This window comes from Pogona vitticeps, chromosome 9 (genome assembly GCF_051106095.1).
Source record: "Pogona vitticeps strain Pit_001003342236 chromosome 9, PviZW2.1, whole genome shotgun sequence".
In the NCBI taxonomy this organism is placed as follows: Eukaryota; Metazoa; Chordata; class Lepidosauria; order Squamata; family Agamidae; genus Pogona; species Pogona vitticeps.
Window position 1 is genome coordinate 26,204,323 of NC_135791.1, and position 13,652 is coordinate 26,217,974.

The 13,652-nt window shown below is 59.1% G+C and overlaps 1 protein-coding gene across 1 annotated transcript; it reads right to left on the reverse strand.

Moving 5' to 3' along the window:
• Positions 1 to 1,291: 1,291 nt before the first annotated feature.
• Positions 1,292 to 12,209, reverse strand: DHX34 (DExH-box helicase 34). The gene is made up of 17 exons (XM_020787277.3): positions 12,086 to 12,209; positions 11,136 to 11,972; positions 10,710 to 11,021; positions 9,955 to 10,212; positions 9,549 to 9,651; positions 8,707 to 8,924; positions 7,889 to 8,063; positions 7,339 to 7,538; positions 6,765 to 6,866; positions 6,264 to 6,494; positions 5,258 to 5,431; positions 4,876 to 4,993; positions 3,676 to 3,785; positions 3,246 to 3,545; positions 2,845 to 3,030; positions 2,519 to 2,672; positions 1,292 to 2,201 (listed from the first exon to the last, which is right to left on the reverse strand). The coding sequence occupies exons 2-17, from the start codon at positions 11,811 to 11,813 to the stop codon at positions 2,053 to 2,055; spliced, it is 3,468 nt and encodes a 1,155-aa protein (XP_020642936.3). The 5' UTR covers positions 11,814 to 11,972; positions 12,086 to 12,209; the 3' UTR covers positions 1,292 to 2,052.
• Between the last annotated feature and the right edge of the window lie 1,443 nt (positions 12,210 to 13,652).

Below are 13,652 nucleotides of genomic sequence, written 5' to 3' on the forward strand. Positions count from 1 at the left end.
CCCTTGTCTCTCTGGTGAGGAATGGACTGGGGGAGGGTGTCTTTAGCAAAGGAGCATGAAAACCACCACCGTCCTTCCGATGTAGAAAGGCTAACATTAAAACCAAGCAAGCGAACAAACAGACGGAAAAAGGGTCTGGACGCACGAGGAGACCAGTGTTTACACCAAACAAAACACAATCACACTGGCTGGCCCTGCTGTGAGGGAGAGGGAGGCAGTGGTCACTCAAGTACCCATGGTGCTGCTTTAGCATCCTGACGGCAGAACAGTCCCCTTCAAGAAGGACGGCATCTGAAACTGTGGCAGCCCTGGAAGGAGCCTTCCGTTCGGCATCTCGAGGTTTTGCCCGTCCATTTTCTCCCGAGCGCCTGGCTCCTTTCCATGTGGCGGGGAGTGAGCAGGCCTTAAAAAGCCACCCTGCCCGCCTCGGATGGGCCAGATGGTGCTCTTGCCCAGCGCCAGGGTTCACCTCATCTTTCAGAGGGCGTGCCGCCAACGAGGGCAGCTTCCGGTTTCACCTGCTCACGGACCTCTCCCTAAGGAAGAGAGACACACATGGAACCGAGACCTGCTTTCCTTTTCCCTCAGGCCGGGAACATACTCTCTCTCCTGCTCTGGCTGCCGACGCTTCAACGTATTATATTAAGCTTTGCACGGAGCCTGTGACCCACATCGGAGGCTCCAAAGCAGGGCTTTTTTGCAACTCAGGTAAAAGCACCACCGGAATGCAAATGGCCTGGCCCTGCACTGCCAGATTCAGAGCCCAGGAGAGACTCTCTTTCTCTCTCACACACACACACAAACACACTTTTTGCACCCTGGACACTGTGTCTGGTCACACTCTGTGGACGAGAGGCCTCCAGAAAAAGCCCTGGTTCAACAGCCACAAAATCCTCCCGCGAAGCTTCCAGAGGTCTGCTCCGCAGGGATGATGTTTCAACTCACCCTTGAGGCCTTATGAAAGATGGGTCGAGCGTCAACCCCCGTTCTAGGCTCAAGAGGGAAGGCAGGGTGGTGCGTGCCCCTCTCGTCGCTGGTCCCGGCTCCCTCTGCCAGGGCTGTGATCTCTCTAGGGACCCATCTCCACACGCCGTATTTGCAGCCAGAGATTTATCTCAGCCCCTCTGTAAATCTGCCAGCTGCAACACCGTGCGGCCCGTGAGTTATGCACCTGCCCTTAATCTCCACCACAATCCGTTATCTTTAATGGCGCGTGCACACACACACACCCCTCAGAAAGCCCCACCTCCAGCGAGGGCTCCTCCTTAACCACAAAGAGGACAAAATTAAATGCCTGGAAAGAGGTTTATTACAGTGGTAAGTCTTGAGATTGTGAGAAGTAGTTGCTGTTGCTGCTGCGCCGCTCACAGACGCCCCCAAGGTGAGGCTGATCTAAAACCAGCCTGGAGGTGTGGGAGGGGTGTGTGTGTGTGTGTGAGGCAGGGGAGGGGTGGGGGAGCCTCGGCATCCCACTCCATCTTCAGGAAAGCTCAACCCCTTTGGGGCTTTATCACTCCCCAAAGAGATCCAAAGCGCTCCTTTTTGCTCACACAGGGCAGAGCCCAAATGAAGGCCCCTGCCTTCCCAGAACAGAGACAGCAGAGTGTGTGCGTGTGTGTGTGTGTTTGTGTGTCTGCCTGTCTCTCTCTGTCAGCCTTGACTCTCCCGGAGAGCCAGGAAGGAAGCTGGCCCCGGGTTGGATGGGGCAAGGCTGCCCCTCGGTGGCAAAGAACGGCCAGCGCTGAGAAGAGAAGGAGCCGCCTTCTGAACATCTGCTTTTCCACTGACAGCTCAGGTCCCCTTCTTCTTTATGCCAGCAGAAGATGGGAGTCTCTATCCCAGCTGAAGGAAGGGGAGGCTTTAAGGCAGCTCTCCGGGGGGGGGGGGCGGTGTGTGGGGTGCCGTGGGGAGAACGGCAGGGCCGGCTGAACAGCAGCTACCGCTCGACGTCTTCTGCTCCCCCGAGTGGGAGAAACGCGGGGCCAGGCCCTTCGTCCTGGCTTCACACACCGGTGGGGCGGCAGGGAGAGGTGCTTGCAGGCGCCACCGCTCTCAGGTGGGCGCCTGGTGCTGCCTTCGGTGCCGCAGAATCTCCGTGGGCGTGAGCAGGAGGCTCCGCTGGCAGACGGCACAGGGGTAGAGCTGCTGCAGGGCCGAGGAGGCCCCCGAAGAGGGGTTGCCTGCTGCATCCTCCGAAGGGTCTGGGGGCACAAGGAAAGCCGGGTGAGAAGTCCCCACATGCACAGGGGTGTGTACACAGACAAACACGGGCGAGGCCCACAGGCTCCCTGCACCCGGTGGGTGGAAGGCACGGCAGCCAGGGGTAGTGGGCACAGCTGGGACTAAGAACGATTTAGCAGGCAGGCAGGCGTGAACTGGCCTCTGCACAGATCGGAGCCCCTGAGGCCCAGTGGCTTTGTCAGGCCCGAGACGTCCAGCCCGTCAGGAAACACCTCCCACGGCGGGACGTTCCCGGCCACCCCTTCTGGCTGCTTGCTCCCCCTCTGGAGGGACTCACCTTCCCCTGGCGGGGGCTCCTCCCCCTCGGGACCAGGAGCCCGGCAGGCGTCCTCGTGGGCCATGCGCTCCAGAGGCGTGAAGGGCCGGTAGAGGCCACATCGCGGGCAGGTCCAGAAGCTGCGCAAGCACTCGCTGTAGAGGTCCCCCTCGCTCTGCGGGAGACACCGAGGAGGAAAGGCCAGCGCTCCTCAGGGAGGGAGGGAGGGAGGGAGGGAGAGGGGGACTCTGACCCACCACTGGGGCCCCATTTCCTCCCTCCTCCTCCCCTCCCTGGCCAAGGCTGTCCAGCCCCTTCCCCAGCCCCCCCCCAAACCCCTCACTCACGGCCAGGCAGTTGAAGGTCAGGCAGTCGCCCACCCGGTAGCCTCCCTTGACCTCGTCGGGGGTCATCTCAGCTCCCTGGAAGAAGTGGGGCAGCCCCTCTCCGTCTGGGGTCGAGGCCAGGGTCTGAGGACCCACGTACAGGTTCTGCTGCTCCAAGGGTGTGAGACGCCGGAGGCGGTACGGCACCTGAGCAGATCCACCGAGAGGGTCAGGCCGGCCCGGGTGGCCCTCTTGGAGGTTCCTCCAGAGGCCTCCCCTGCTTCCGAGGCTTTCCCGCTTGGGAGGCTGGTTAGAAAGCAGCTCCTCGGGCTGGCAAAGAGGGGCCCCTGCCACGGAGCTTTGCCCACCCCTCTGCCCCCTGCCCATCACCCCAGAAGGCCAGGCAGGGCCAGTGCACCCACCTCGGTCTTCAGGAATGCCAGCAGTTCCTGGGAGAGCCTCCCCACCTCTCGAGCGCTGGGCCGCCTCTCCTCCAGGTCCTCCTCCAGGTCCTCCTCGCTCCTCCTCCTCCTCCTCCGGCCGCCTCGCCTCTCCAGTTGCCGGTCCAGCAGCTTCTCCCAGGAGGCCCGGAGGCGCAGGGCCGTCCAGAGCTGGCGCAGGGCCACCTCGCCCGCCGGCACCAGCAGCTCCAGCCACGAGTCCGCCACGATGCGCGTGCCATCGGCGTTGGTGTCCAGCGAGCGCGCCAAGAGCAGCAGAGCCTGCCCGGGGGGGGGGGAGGAGAGAGAGGCAAGCGGGAAGCTGGGCCTGCTCCAACGTTCCCCCCCCCGAGGGAGAGGGGGAAAATGTTGCCGGGTGGGGAGGGCAGAAGGCAGAAGGGGAGCCCCTCACCTGCAGGGCCGGGAGGCGGAGGCAGTTCACCAAGTATGGCTTGTTGGTCTCCAGGAGCGAGACGAAGGTGAGGATCCGGTGGCGGCTGCTCAGCCCCTCTTGCTCGGTCCCTGGGAATCAAGAAGGGCCACCTCCTGAGGCTCTCCTCTGAAACCCACTCAAAGCCCCTGCAGCGGGCAGGTAGGCAGGTCAGCCCTTCTTGTCCCTGGCGCCAACAGGGCAGGATCTGGCCGGCTGCAACGCCCGTTTGCTCACCCTCTGAGGACCGAGCCATTCAAGAGGGTTTTTAGAAAGCCAGAGGCCAACCCTGGGTGGGCCACCGCCTCTGCTCAAGTGGTGGCCCAAACGGGTCCAGCTTCTCCCCTCGGCTACTTGCCCCCCACCTGACCCCCTTTCATCTGATCCCTGAATCAGATTCCCCGAGTTGATCCCTGGCTGCAGGCAATGCCTGCCCCAAAGCCCCCTTGGAAATGCAAGCCCATGAGAAAGAAATGAAGGCACAGAGATGAGCTTCGTAACTATACAAAACAGGTCACTTTGGGGTGTGTGTGTGTGGTAAGCTACACATAAAATACGGGAACCCCTGTTCACCACAAGCCAACCAACAAATGCAGGGGTGGCTACACACACACACACACACACACACACACACACACACAGACACACACACAAAATGTCACATCTGGATTTGTTTATTCCCATTTACGAACTGAACCCCCCAAACCAATCCCGGTGACACACAGGTAGAGCGCCCAGTGTGGGGAGAATTAGGTTTGTGCAGATTCATAATTTGGGGCCGCACCTCCCAGAAGTGGACTGCAATTCCCAAAAATTCTCTAATCATTCCCTAGGCAGGATTTGGGGTGTTGCAATCTAAGAACACAACCCTGCACAGCTCTGCTCTGAATGCAAATGCATGCTAGCAGAAGGGGAGCGTGTGTGGGCGCAAGGGTGCTTTTGTTGCAGGCGCCATTTCCCCGCCCACCCGTTCTCCCCGTGCATGCGTGCAGGAAGGGAGAAGATGGCAGCGTCAGATCCAGCAGGGCCAAACACGGACGCAGATGCTGAGTCGAGGTGTGCATATCTGTTGTTCTGGACCACAGCCTCCCAAAATTCTCCCTGGAGCCAAATCGAGGGAAGCCCCCTTCCCCTGAGCAGTAGGCGTTGCCTATCCCAAGGGAGCCAGGCCCTTCTGCTTACCCCTGGTCCCTCGAGAGTCAGAGCCTCCGTCCTGGCTTGGCTGCAGCAGCTCAGGAGAACTGGTGAAGACGCTGGTGGGGTGGAGAACCACCCCAGGCTTCTCTTTGGTGTGGAAGATCTAGGGAGCAAGGCGGAACAGGGCGACTGCTCAGGGTTGGGCGGTGAAGCAGGGTGAGATCCAGCCAAAGTACATTTAAGGCGTTAAGACCCCAACCCACCCAGTCACCGGATAACTGGCCTCCGGCCACCCCTTCCTGTGTTCATCGGCCCACAGGGAGTGACCCGGAATTTGACAGAGGAGCCGGAACCAGAGCTGGAGGGAAGCAAGAGGGCCGTGGTGGAGGGGAAACAACAAGGGACTGGGAACATTTGTCCCACTTGCCTGGTCCGAGTCCTTGCGGCTCTGGTTGAAGGCGTCTGGGATCGCCAGCTGCGGGTAAAGGCCGCGGCCCAGCACCAGCTGCAGGAGGGAGAGCTTCCCGGGAGAAAGGGACTGGGCAGCGGAAGAGGCCGCCCGCAGCTCTTCCACGTTGTGCCGCAGTTGGAATTTGATGTCCTGGAGGAGTAAAAAATCAGCAGGAGAGGAATTGGGTGCGAGGAAAAGGGGGAGGAGAGCAGATGATGCACGGACGCGCTAACGGCAAGAAGGGGCAGAGAGAGGGCAAAGGTAGAGACGCTCATGCACGCAGAGAGTGCCTGAGCAATGACAGCCCGGAGGCAGGATCCGATCAGGGCACCCCCTGGGATCTGATTCTGCGCCATCCTGACCATGTTCCCCAAAGCCTCTGAGGCCGGAGATGACAACAGAGTTGCCTTGATGAGCAGCTGCTGGTAATCCTAACCTTGATCCATTCCCGAAAGCACCTCTTTAAAGCCATATAATTTGGGAGACCATCGTACATCTTGTGTCGCTGAGTTCCATAGCTTAACTCTTATGTTTCTGCCCTGCACCATCCAACATGTGGCTTCAGTGGATGATCCTAGACTGTAACAACACCCCCCCCCCAAATGTGGGGTTGTTGATAAACTTGGCCACTTCACTGGTCATCCCTAAAGCCAGATAGGTTTGGAACCATTTAAAAAACAAAAAAACCACAGATCCTTGGGGAAACAGACCTTCTTCACAGACTTTCTTTGCAAGAATCGATCGGATGATTCTGCCTTTTCCCTTCCTGCTCTTCTTGAGCTAAAAGGAGAGGCTCTTTTCTTCTCATGGGCTCATAACGTCTACTTACCAAAAGCCTTTGGGAAAATCTAAGTAAATGCCCATTGTTCAAAGTCTCTGCTTCCTGCCCGCCTTGCTGACACACCCAAAGTATTCGAACTATTAGTGGCGCAGGACTCTGATCCACACAGACACCCTTCGGGCTGCTCCCTGGGGGGCTCACCTGGAAGTCCAAGCGATGATGCTTTCCATCCCCTTCGTCTCCCGAGGAAGAAGAGCCAGCCTCGTCCTCCTCCCCCTGGACCCGCAGCACTTTCCGCCGCCGCCCTTCCCCCTCCTCGTGCTCCCGCTTCAGCCTGTGGAGCTCCTGGCGCCGACGGCGCTGACTCTGCCGGGCGTAGGAATCGCTGGGCCGGGCAGCCGGCTCCAGCAGCTGATGGTCGCGGAGGAGCTCCTAAAGAAGACGGGTAAGGACAGAGAAGCGCAGGGGGTCAGCCGGCACCAGCCCGACCCTCCTCCCACGGCGCTGCTCCTCACTCTGTCTCACAGCTTTCTGCCCAGGCCAGCTCACCTGGAGGGGCAGGTCCCGCTGCAGTTCGTGGGCACAAACCTGTTTCTGTTTCTTGGCACTGCTCCCTGCCTTGGCAGGGTTTGCCCTCAGCCCCCCGTCCTGCTCTCGCTCCCCCCCCCGGAAGTCCCCACCTGCTCCCAGATTCCATCGCACCTGGAACTGGCGCCGCAGGTTGGCCGCTTCGTACAGCCGGTGCTCCTCCAGGCCACGACGCCGGCACCAGCGGCGAGATCCCCCCCGGTTTCCAGACTTCTCCTGTCAGAAGGGAAGGCAGGGCGACACTATCAGCACAAACGCACACAACAGAGACAGAGTGAGCAGGGTGCCCCATCACGCTCAGAAGCTCACCCCCCAACATCCCTGCTTTGTCATGCAGCCTCTGGCCCATTTCTGGGCATGGCGTGCAGACAAGTGGGCACCCCCCAACCTGGCTGCTCATTCCAGGTACCAGCTGCCCTTCTCCTCCGACCTGCTGAAGGCCATCAAGGATGTCCAGCAAAGCCACCCTTTCGTCCTGGAAGGGGCAGGCGTGGGCAGGAGCAGAAGAGAGAGATGAGCGAGGAACCCCTTACCTGTTTCATTCCAAAGCCAGTGGCTTTCTAACATTATTTTGGGGAAAGGCAGAAGAGCAGGAGGAGGAGAAAACCCACAGGCTGGGGGCAAGATGCAGGGCAGCATCCGAGACCATTCCCGCCCCCTTTCCTCACCCACCCACCTACCCACCTACCTGCACCCAGGCGTCAAAGACATTGAGCAGCGTCAGAGGGTCTCCCAGGGGGTTCTCCAAGGGGCGGCGAGCAGTGGCGCAGTCGGGATCGCCGCGCCCAGAGCTGCTGCGCAGGAAAGGCGAGGGGACGCTGAGCATGGCAGCCACTGTCAGGGTGGGGCCAGCCAGGCCAAACAAGGTCCCCAGCACCAGCATCTTCCCTGCAAGGAAAGGACAGGACCCGTCAGGATGGGGAGGTGGTGGTGAAGCCAGCCTGGGAAAGCACCTGATACCCCACCTGGGGCTTTCCACTTGGTTTCACCATAACCCTCTCCCACCCCCGCCGGGCACCACCTTTCCTGCACTGAGAGTGTCGGCTGAATTGAATCAAACGGCAAGAGGACAGCACTCGGCTCATGCTCAGAGGCGCCCTGGCGTGCAGCTGGCAACACCACGGCACAAAGAAGAGAGCAAAGCTGGAGAGACGGGGACTCTGCCCCCGGCCGCTCTGCCAAGCCCGGACCCATCACCAAAGGCCCTGTGAAGACCAGCGCCAGCCTCCGTGGCTCACCAATCACCACATCCACAGGCAGCTCGGCCAGGAGGCTCCCGATGGGCGTCAGGTTCTCCGCTGCGTCCAGCGCACCCTGGTGCTTGAGGTAGCCCACGGCGGTCTCCAGGCTGGCCGGCGGAGGCGGCTCGAGGAAGGGGAAGGCGCGAGGGTCCCCAAGCCCCATGCTCTTCATCTAGAGAAAGACAAGAGGGTGGTGGGCATCACCTTTTTGCCAATGCTTTGGGAAAACACTTTCTCCCCCCAACACCTCTCCTTCACACACCTGGCCTATGCCTTATTTGCACCCACCTGGCCTTTCAAGAACACTACCACCACCCCGCTGCGCCTTGCTCTGCACACACACACACACACATACACGCAGCATTGCATCACTGAAGTTCTGGGGAGATTCCTTCCCCCTCCAGCAGCCGGGGGAGGGAGTGTCGCTGGCCTCTTGCAGCACCCAAAGGAAAGAGCAACCTGTCCTAGAAACCTCTCCAGATGATGGACATCTCTTCTAGGGCAGCCAGAGGTTGCCAGGGATCCAGCCAGCCAGCTGTGTTTTTACATCAGGATCACTGGTGCATGTGTGTGCGTATGTGAACCCTATATAGCCCCTGGTTTTTGGAAACAACAGGAAAGATCAAAACTAAGACTTCAGCAGATGGAGTTCAGCTGCCGAGGACCTTGAACCTTGAACCAAGATGATGCCCAAACACCTACATCTCTGCTGGCGAGGCCGGGCTGTGGGGCAGCCGCCCTGGAGGTCTGAATCGAAAAGCACGGCAGTCGGAGGTGAGGGTCCAGGAGGACGCCCTGCTCCCCACCACACTGACCTGTAACACCAGGGCGTCGAGCGCCACCCGCTGGATCTCCGGCACCGGGTAAGGGGCGAAGGCATCGTAGTCAGACTCGGCATAGAGGCGGTAACAGACGCCGGGTCCCGTCCGGCCCGCCCGCCCCTTGCGCTGCTCGGCACTGGCTCGGCTGATCCAGAACTCCTGCAGGCGTTGGAGCTTTGCTTTGGGGTCGTAGCTCAGTTCTTTGACCTTCCCTGGGGGGGGGGGTTGCATCATTTGGGGAGGCAGGAGAGAGGGGGAAAGAGAGAGAAGGCTGTGAGGAAAGCACGCTCGAAGAAGAAGTGGCCCCAATCCCCTGGAAGGACACCTGAGAAGAGACACAAACACAAAACAGGAAAGCCACCTGAGACAACCTTGAGAAGGTCAAATCTGCACCTCGGGTGAACCGTCTATTATTAGTTCAGCACACCCTAACTTTTGCTGCTTTGGATCATGCCCAAGGGAAAGACAAAACATTGGATGGAATATTTAACTCCTTTTCCATTTCCTCCCCTTTCCTGATCTTTTCCCCCAAAACTATTGGGCTCAGCCCCGTTTCTGCTCTGGATCGTCCAAATTTTGCAAGCTCAGAAACCTTACTTTTGTAAAGAAGAGGCTGGGCCATCCCAGAATACTGGTTTCTGCCCCAGCATACAACCTTTGCTCTGGAAAGGTAAACCAGGGAAGTCAGGGACGAGCATGGGCCTCAGGCGGAGAGAAGGCTGCTGGTCCCCAGTCCTTACGCCGCAGCCAGAGGCAGACTGGAATCAAGGAGGAGGCTCACGAGGTGTGGAGAGGCTCTCTGGGGTCGGACAGCCCCAGTGCCTGCCAGCGCTGACCTGAGTCCACGACGAATCGGACGCCATCGATGGTGACCGAGGTCTCAGCGATGTTGGTGGCCACGATGCACTTCCGGACGCCTGGGGGAGGCATGTCAAACACCTGCCCGGGAATATATTTATTTATTGACTTATTTACAATATTTTCACCCTGCCATGGCAGAGTGGGGATTTGAACTCAGGCCCCCTGACTCCTAGCCTGTCACTCTGCCCGCTACACCACACTGGGTAGAGAAACTAAAGGTTAGCTCATGTGAAGGAACCCTAATACTGCTTGCAGAGTAAAGGCCAAGAGGATCCATGTTTTCTGCAGGGGTTCCAAATAAAGGCTGCTCAAGACGGGAGCAGGATGACCTACTAGGTGTGTGGTCCCACCCCCAGGTTCTCCTCCGAGACACTGACCCACCTTGTCCTGCTCAGCCACAGAGAGGGTGCTGTGAAGGGGAAGGGCCACCCAGCGCTGGGTGTGCGTGGCGTAGGTCTGCACAGCCTCCAGCACAGCCCCGATTTCGGCCACACCACTGAGAAAAATCAGCAGGTCCCCCCTTTCCTCGGGCGGATACTTGTGATCAATGGCCTGGAGCACACGCAGGTAAGGCCGGGGGTCCAGCCGCTCCTTTCGCTCGCCGGCACTATCCTCGGGACGGAGGGGTTCATACATGACCTACATGGAAGAGGGAGTGGGATTCTTTTAGCCACGACAGCTCGAAATCTTCCTTCCTTCCTTCCTTCCATCCAGACGAAGAAAAAAGTCAAGGATCAACAAGGAGTTGACCCTGAAAAGGAATTTGTGGGTTAGCAGAACAAGAAAGATACTCCCACCCAACAAAATATTCACACAAAATTGGAGCCATTTTTAAATGAAAGCTCATATACCCCTGCAATGATCTCCCTTGGGTAACCCCTTTGCTCCTTCAACACCAAGTGCATCCCTCAGCCTTCCAGTCTCCCCCCAAAAGGGTCCTCCCCTGTTTCTCAACTTATTCAGCTAATCCGAATGGCTTCAGCAGTGCCAGCTTCTGGGAAGAACAGAATGTTTGGTCTCAAGCCAAGAAACGGAGGCACAGAGCTCTCCTACCCCCCCAAAGCTGCCACAGCTCAAGACCCGGTCTCGGTTAAGGATCAGCCCCTTCCGTTCAACTGGATGCCACTCCGACTCACCGTGATGGCAAAGAGCCGCCCCGGGACCTGAACCACAGGGGCACGGCCGAAGTAGTCGGCAAAGAGACGGATGTTGATGGTGGCCGACATGAGGACCAGCTTGAGGTCCGGGCGGGCGGGCAGGAGGCGGCGCAGGACGCCCAGGAGGAAGTCGGCGTGCAAGTGGCGCTCGTGGACCTCGTCGGCGATCAGGACTGAGTAGCCGGGCAGGGTGGGCTCCCGCTGGGCCTGGCGCAGAAGCAGCCCCTCCGTCAGGAAAACGATCCGGGTAGCCGGCGAGCGCGTGCTCTCAAAGCGGATCTGGTAGCCGACCTGCAGGAGGAGGGAAGGGGGGGAAGGAGATGACCGGTCAGGGTGGAAACTCCGACCGCGCCGGCTCTCTGCTCATGCTCCGGGAGGAGGCTCCTCTTCCCGCCCTCGGCTCACCTGGTCGCCGTACTGCTGCAGGCTCTCGTAGGCCACCCTCTTGGCCAGGGCGATGCAGGCGATCCGGCGGGGCTGGGTGCAGCCCACGTGGGCGTAGCCGGCCGCCAGGAGGTACTGAGGCACCTGGGTGGACTTCCCGCAGCCGGTGTCCCCGGCCACCACCACCACCTGGCTGCCGGCCACCGCCTGGAGCAGCTGGTCCCGGTAGCGAGCCATGGGCAAGGCGGCCCGCTCCTTCTGCAGCCGGGCCAGGCGGGCCAAGCCCTGCTTCTGGCGGAAGTCCAGGAAATGGAGCAGCCCCAGGCGGAAGGCCCGCACCTGTTCGGGGGCCACGCCGGGCACCTCCTGCATCGGCACCCACAGGTTGATGCGGTATCGGGGGTCGTACTCTCGAGGAAGCCCCGCCACCGCCTCCCGGCTGGAATGGGGCTCCCGGGACGGCTCCTGGGGGGCAGCTGCCGCCTTGGGCCCTTTTTCCGCCCGCCGGCTGCGGAAGCGCTGCAGCCGCTCCAAGAAGGCCCAGAACTCCTGCCTCTCCTCGGGCCTTTGGCCCTGCAGGAAGAGGGGCTCCAGGCGAGCCCGGGTGGTGGGGCAGCCCCAGTCCCAGGGCTTCCCGCCAGGCAGGTCCTCCTCCTCCTCCTCTCCTCCTCCTCTTCCTCTTCTCCCCTCCGGTGACATCTCCACGTCGAGGGGGGGGGGGTTAGTGTTCGCTGTCTTCTTCCTTCTCTTCTCGCAGCTGCACGCGATGGGGGTGTTTTTGGGGGTGCAAAAGGGGCGACCCGGCTCTCCCCAGACTCCGCACCTCCACCAGCAACAGCCGTCGAGGAAAGCCTCCACCTGCAGAAAAAACAAAGATTTCCAAGATTTAGCAGCAGCCTCGTGGTGGCGGCCCCGAGCCCTCCTTCCAAACTCCCTTTGCCTCCCCATTCGCACGTGCACCCCAACTCTACCTGCAACTTTTGCACGCGTCTCTTCCCCCAACCCGTCTGCGTCCACCAGCCAGGATCGCCGGAGAGTGAGAGCCCCGCCCCCGGCTCCTCCTGCGCACGCGCCGTTCCCGGGCCAGGGCGGGCGAGCATGCTCAGTATCTTCAGCTGACCCCGAAGCTTTGCCCTGAGAAAGTGAGGGCTGGCGTGGCACCTAGAGCTACGAAGTGAGAGGGAAGCGCGCGCGCACGCTTCTGCGACTCCTTCTGCTCCCACGTCGTGTTGCTTCCCTTTTCGTGCGCAGTCTGGGACGCTTCCAGTTGATAGATAGATAGATAGATAGATAGATAGATAGATAGATAGATAGATAGATAGATAGATAGATAGATAGATAGATAGATAGATAGATAGATAGATAGATAGATAGATAGATAGATAGATAGATGCATGCCTTGGTTGCATTAGCTTAGGATTTCATTTCCCCCGAGTTAGCATTTCCTTCTCAAATCCAGATCTCAGCAGCTGCCCCTTCGCCTGTTAATAAAATACAGGTACACAGCACCGGAGCTCTGCCATTCAAGGTGACTCTTGACTCCTGTGCCGCCCTGTGACTAAGAGAAGACACACTCAAAAACCTTCCTTCTGATGGCCGTGTAGAGCCTCCAGCGTCAGAGGCAGAGTACCCCTCAATGGCAGTTGCAAGTGGGAAAGGCAGACCGGGCATGGCTGTCAAGTCCTGCTCGTGAGCTGCCCCTCCCCCTCCCCCGGGGGCAGCTGGTGGACAGTATCTGATCGGGTGCCGTTTCAGGACTCTTATGACGCCCTTCGCTTCTGAGACAAATTTTATTGCCGTGTCGTTGTCCTCAAGTTGCTTCTGATTTGCGGGAGCCCTAATACACTTTGTGGGATGTTCAAGGAGTCGTGTCAGCCCCCTCCCCGTGAGCTGCCATGGCTAAGAGGAGACTTGAACCCAGATCGTCTCAGTCCTCGCCCATCCCTCTTTGCACTCCCCCACCCTGGCTCACTTTCTGCCAGGAGGGAAGCTTTTGCACAAGGCTGCTCTTCTCAAGACAGAGCTTTTCGACTGAGATGGATGTGTTTAGTTAGTGTGATGCCTTAAATGGGATTTTCTGTTTTCCTGGCATAAAGCTTGCTGCCTTGTTTTTTTCCCCCTTGCTGTAAACTTCCAAATAAGTCTGTACAGCGGGACCAGTGACAAGGATCTAACCCAGGCTTTCCCATGCAGAAAGAGCTGGAAATGTGAATTAACATCTTTGATGCTTTGATCTCATGCACAACAAATGTTAAAAAAGAGAAACAAGGCCAGCCCTTCCTCTTTTCCAGCCTTCTGGATAAAGAGAAACCTAGGCTGAGCTCTGGATTGAGATCGGCAAGACAGCCAGGAGTCAGTTTTTCAGCAGGTTGCTCTCCCATCATGGTGCCATTACAGAAAAGGCCCTGCCACCCACGCTCACCCATTATTTTTCCAGTGTAAGGAGGATGTAGATTTTGCAACCTCGCATGCTGACTAGAGAAGGTTTGGCTGGGAGGGGCCTTTTTCTGGGCTGGGGTGACTGTCAGTCTATCCAGC

Excerpts from the sequence above, each read along its gene's own strand:
- DHX34 (XM_020787277.3), bottom strand. The coding sequence starts at position 11,813 with ATGTCACCGGAGGGGAGAAGAGGAAGAGGAGGAGGAGAGGAGGAGGAG. Across the intron at positions 10,213-10,709 it reads GGCGGCTCTTTGCCATCACG|GTCATGTATGAACCCCTCCG; the intron begins GTGAGTCGGAGT and ends TCTTCCATGTAG. Across the intron at positions 6,495-6,764 it reads ACCTGCGGCGCCAGTTCCAG|GAGCTCCTCCGCGACCATCA; the intron begins GTGCGATGGAAT and ends CGTCTTCTTTAG.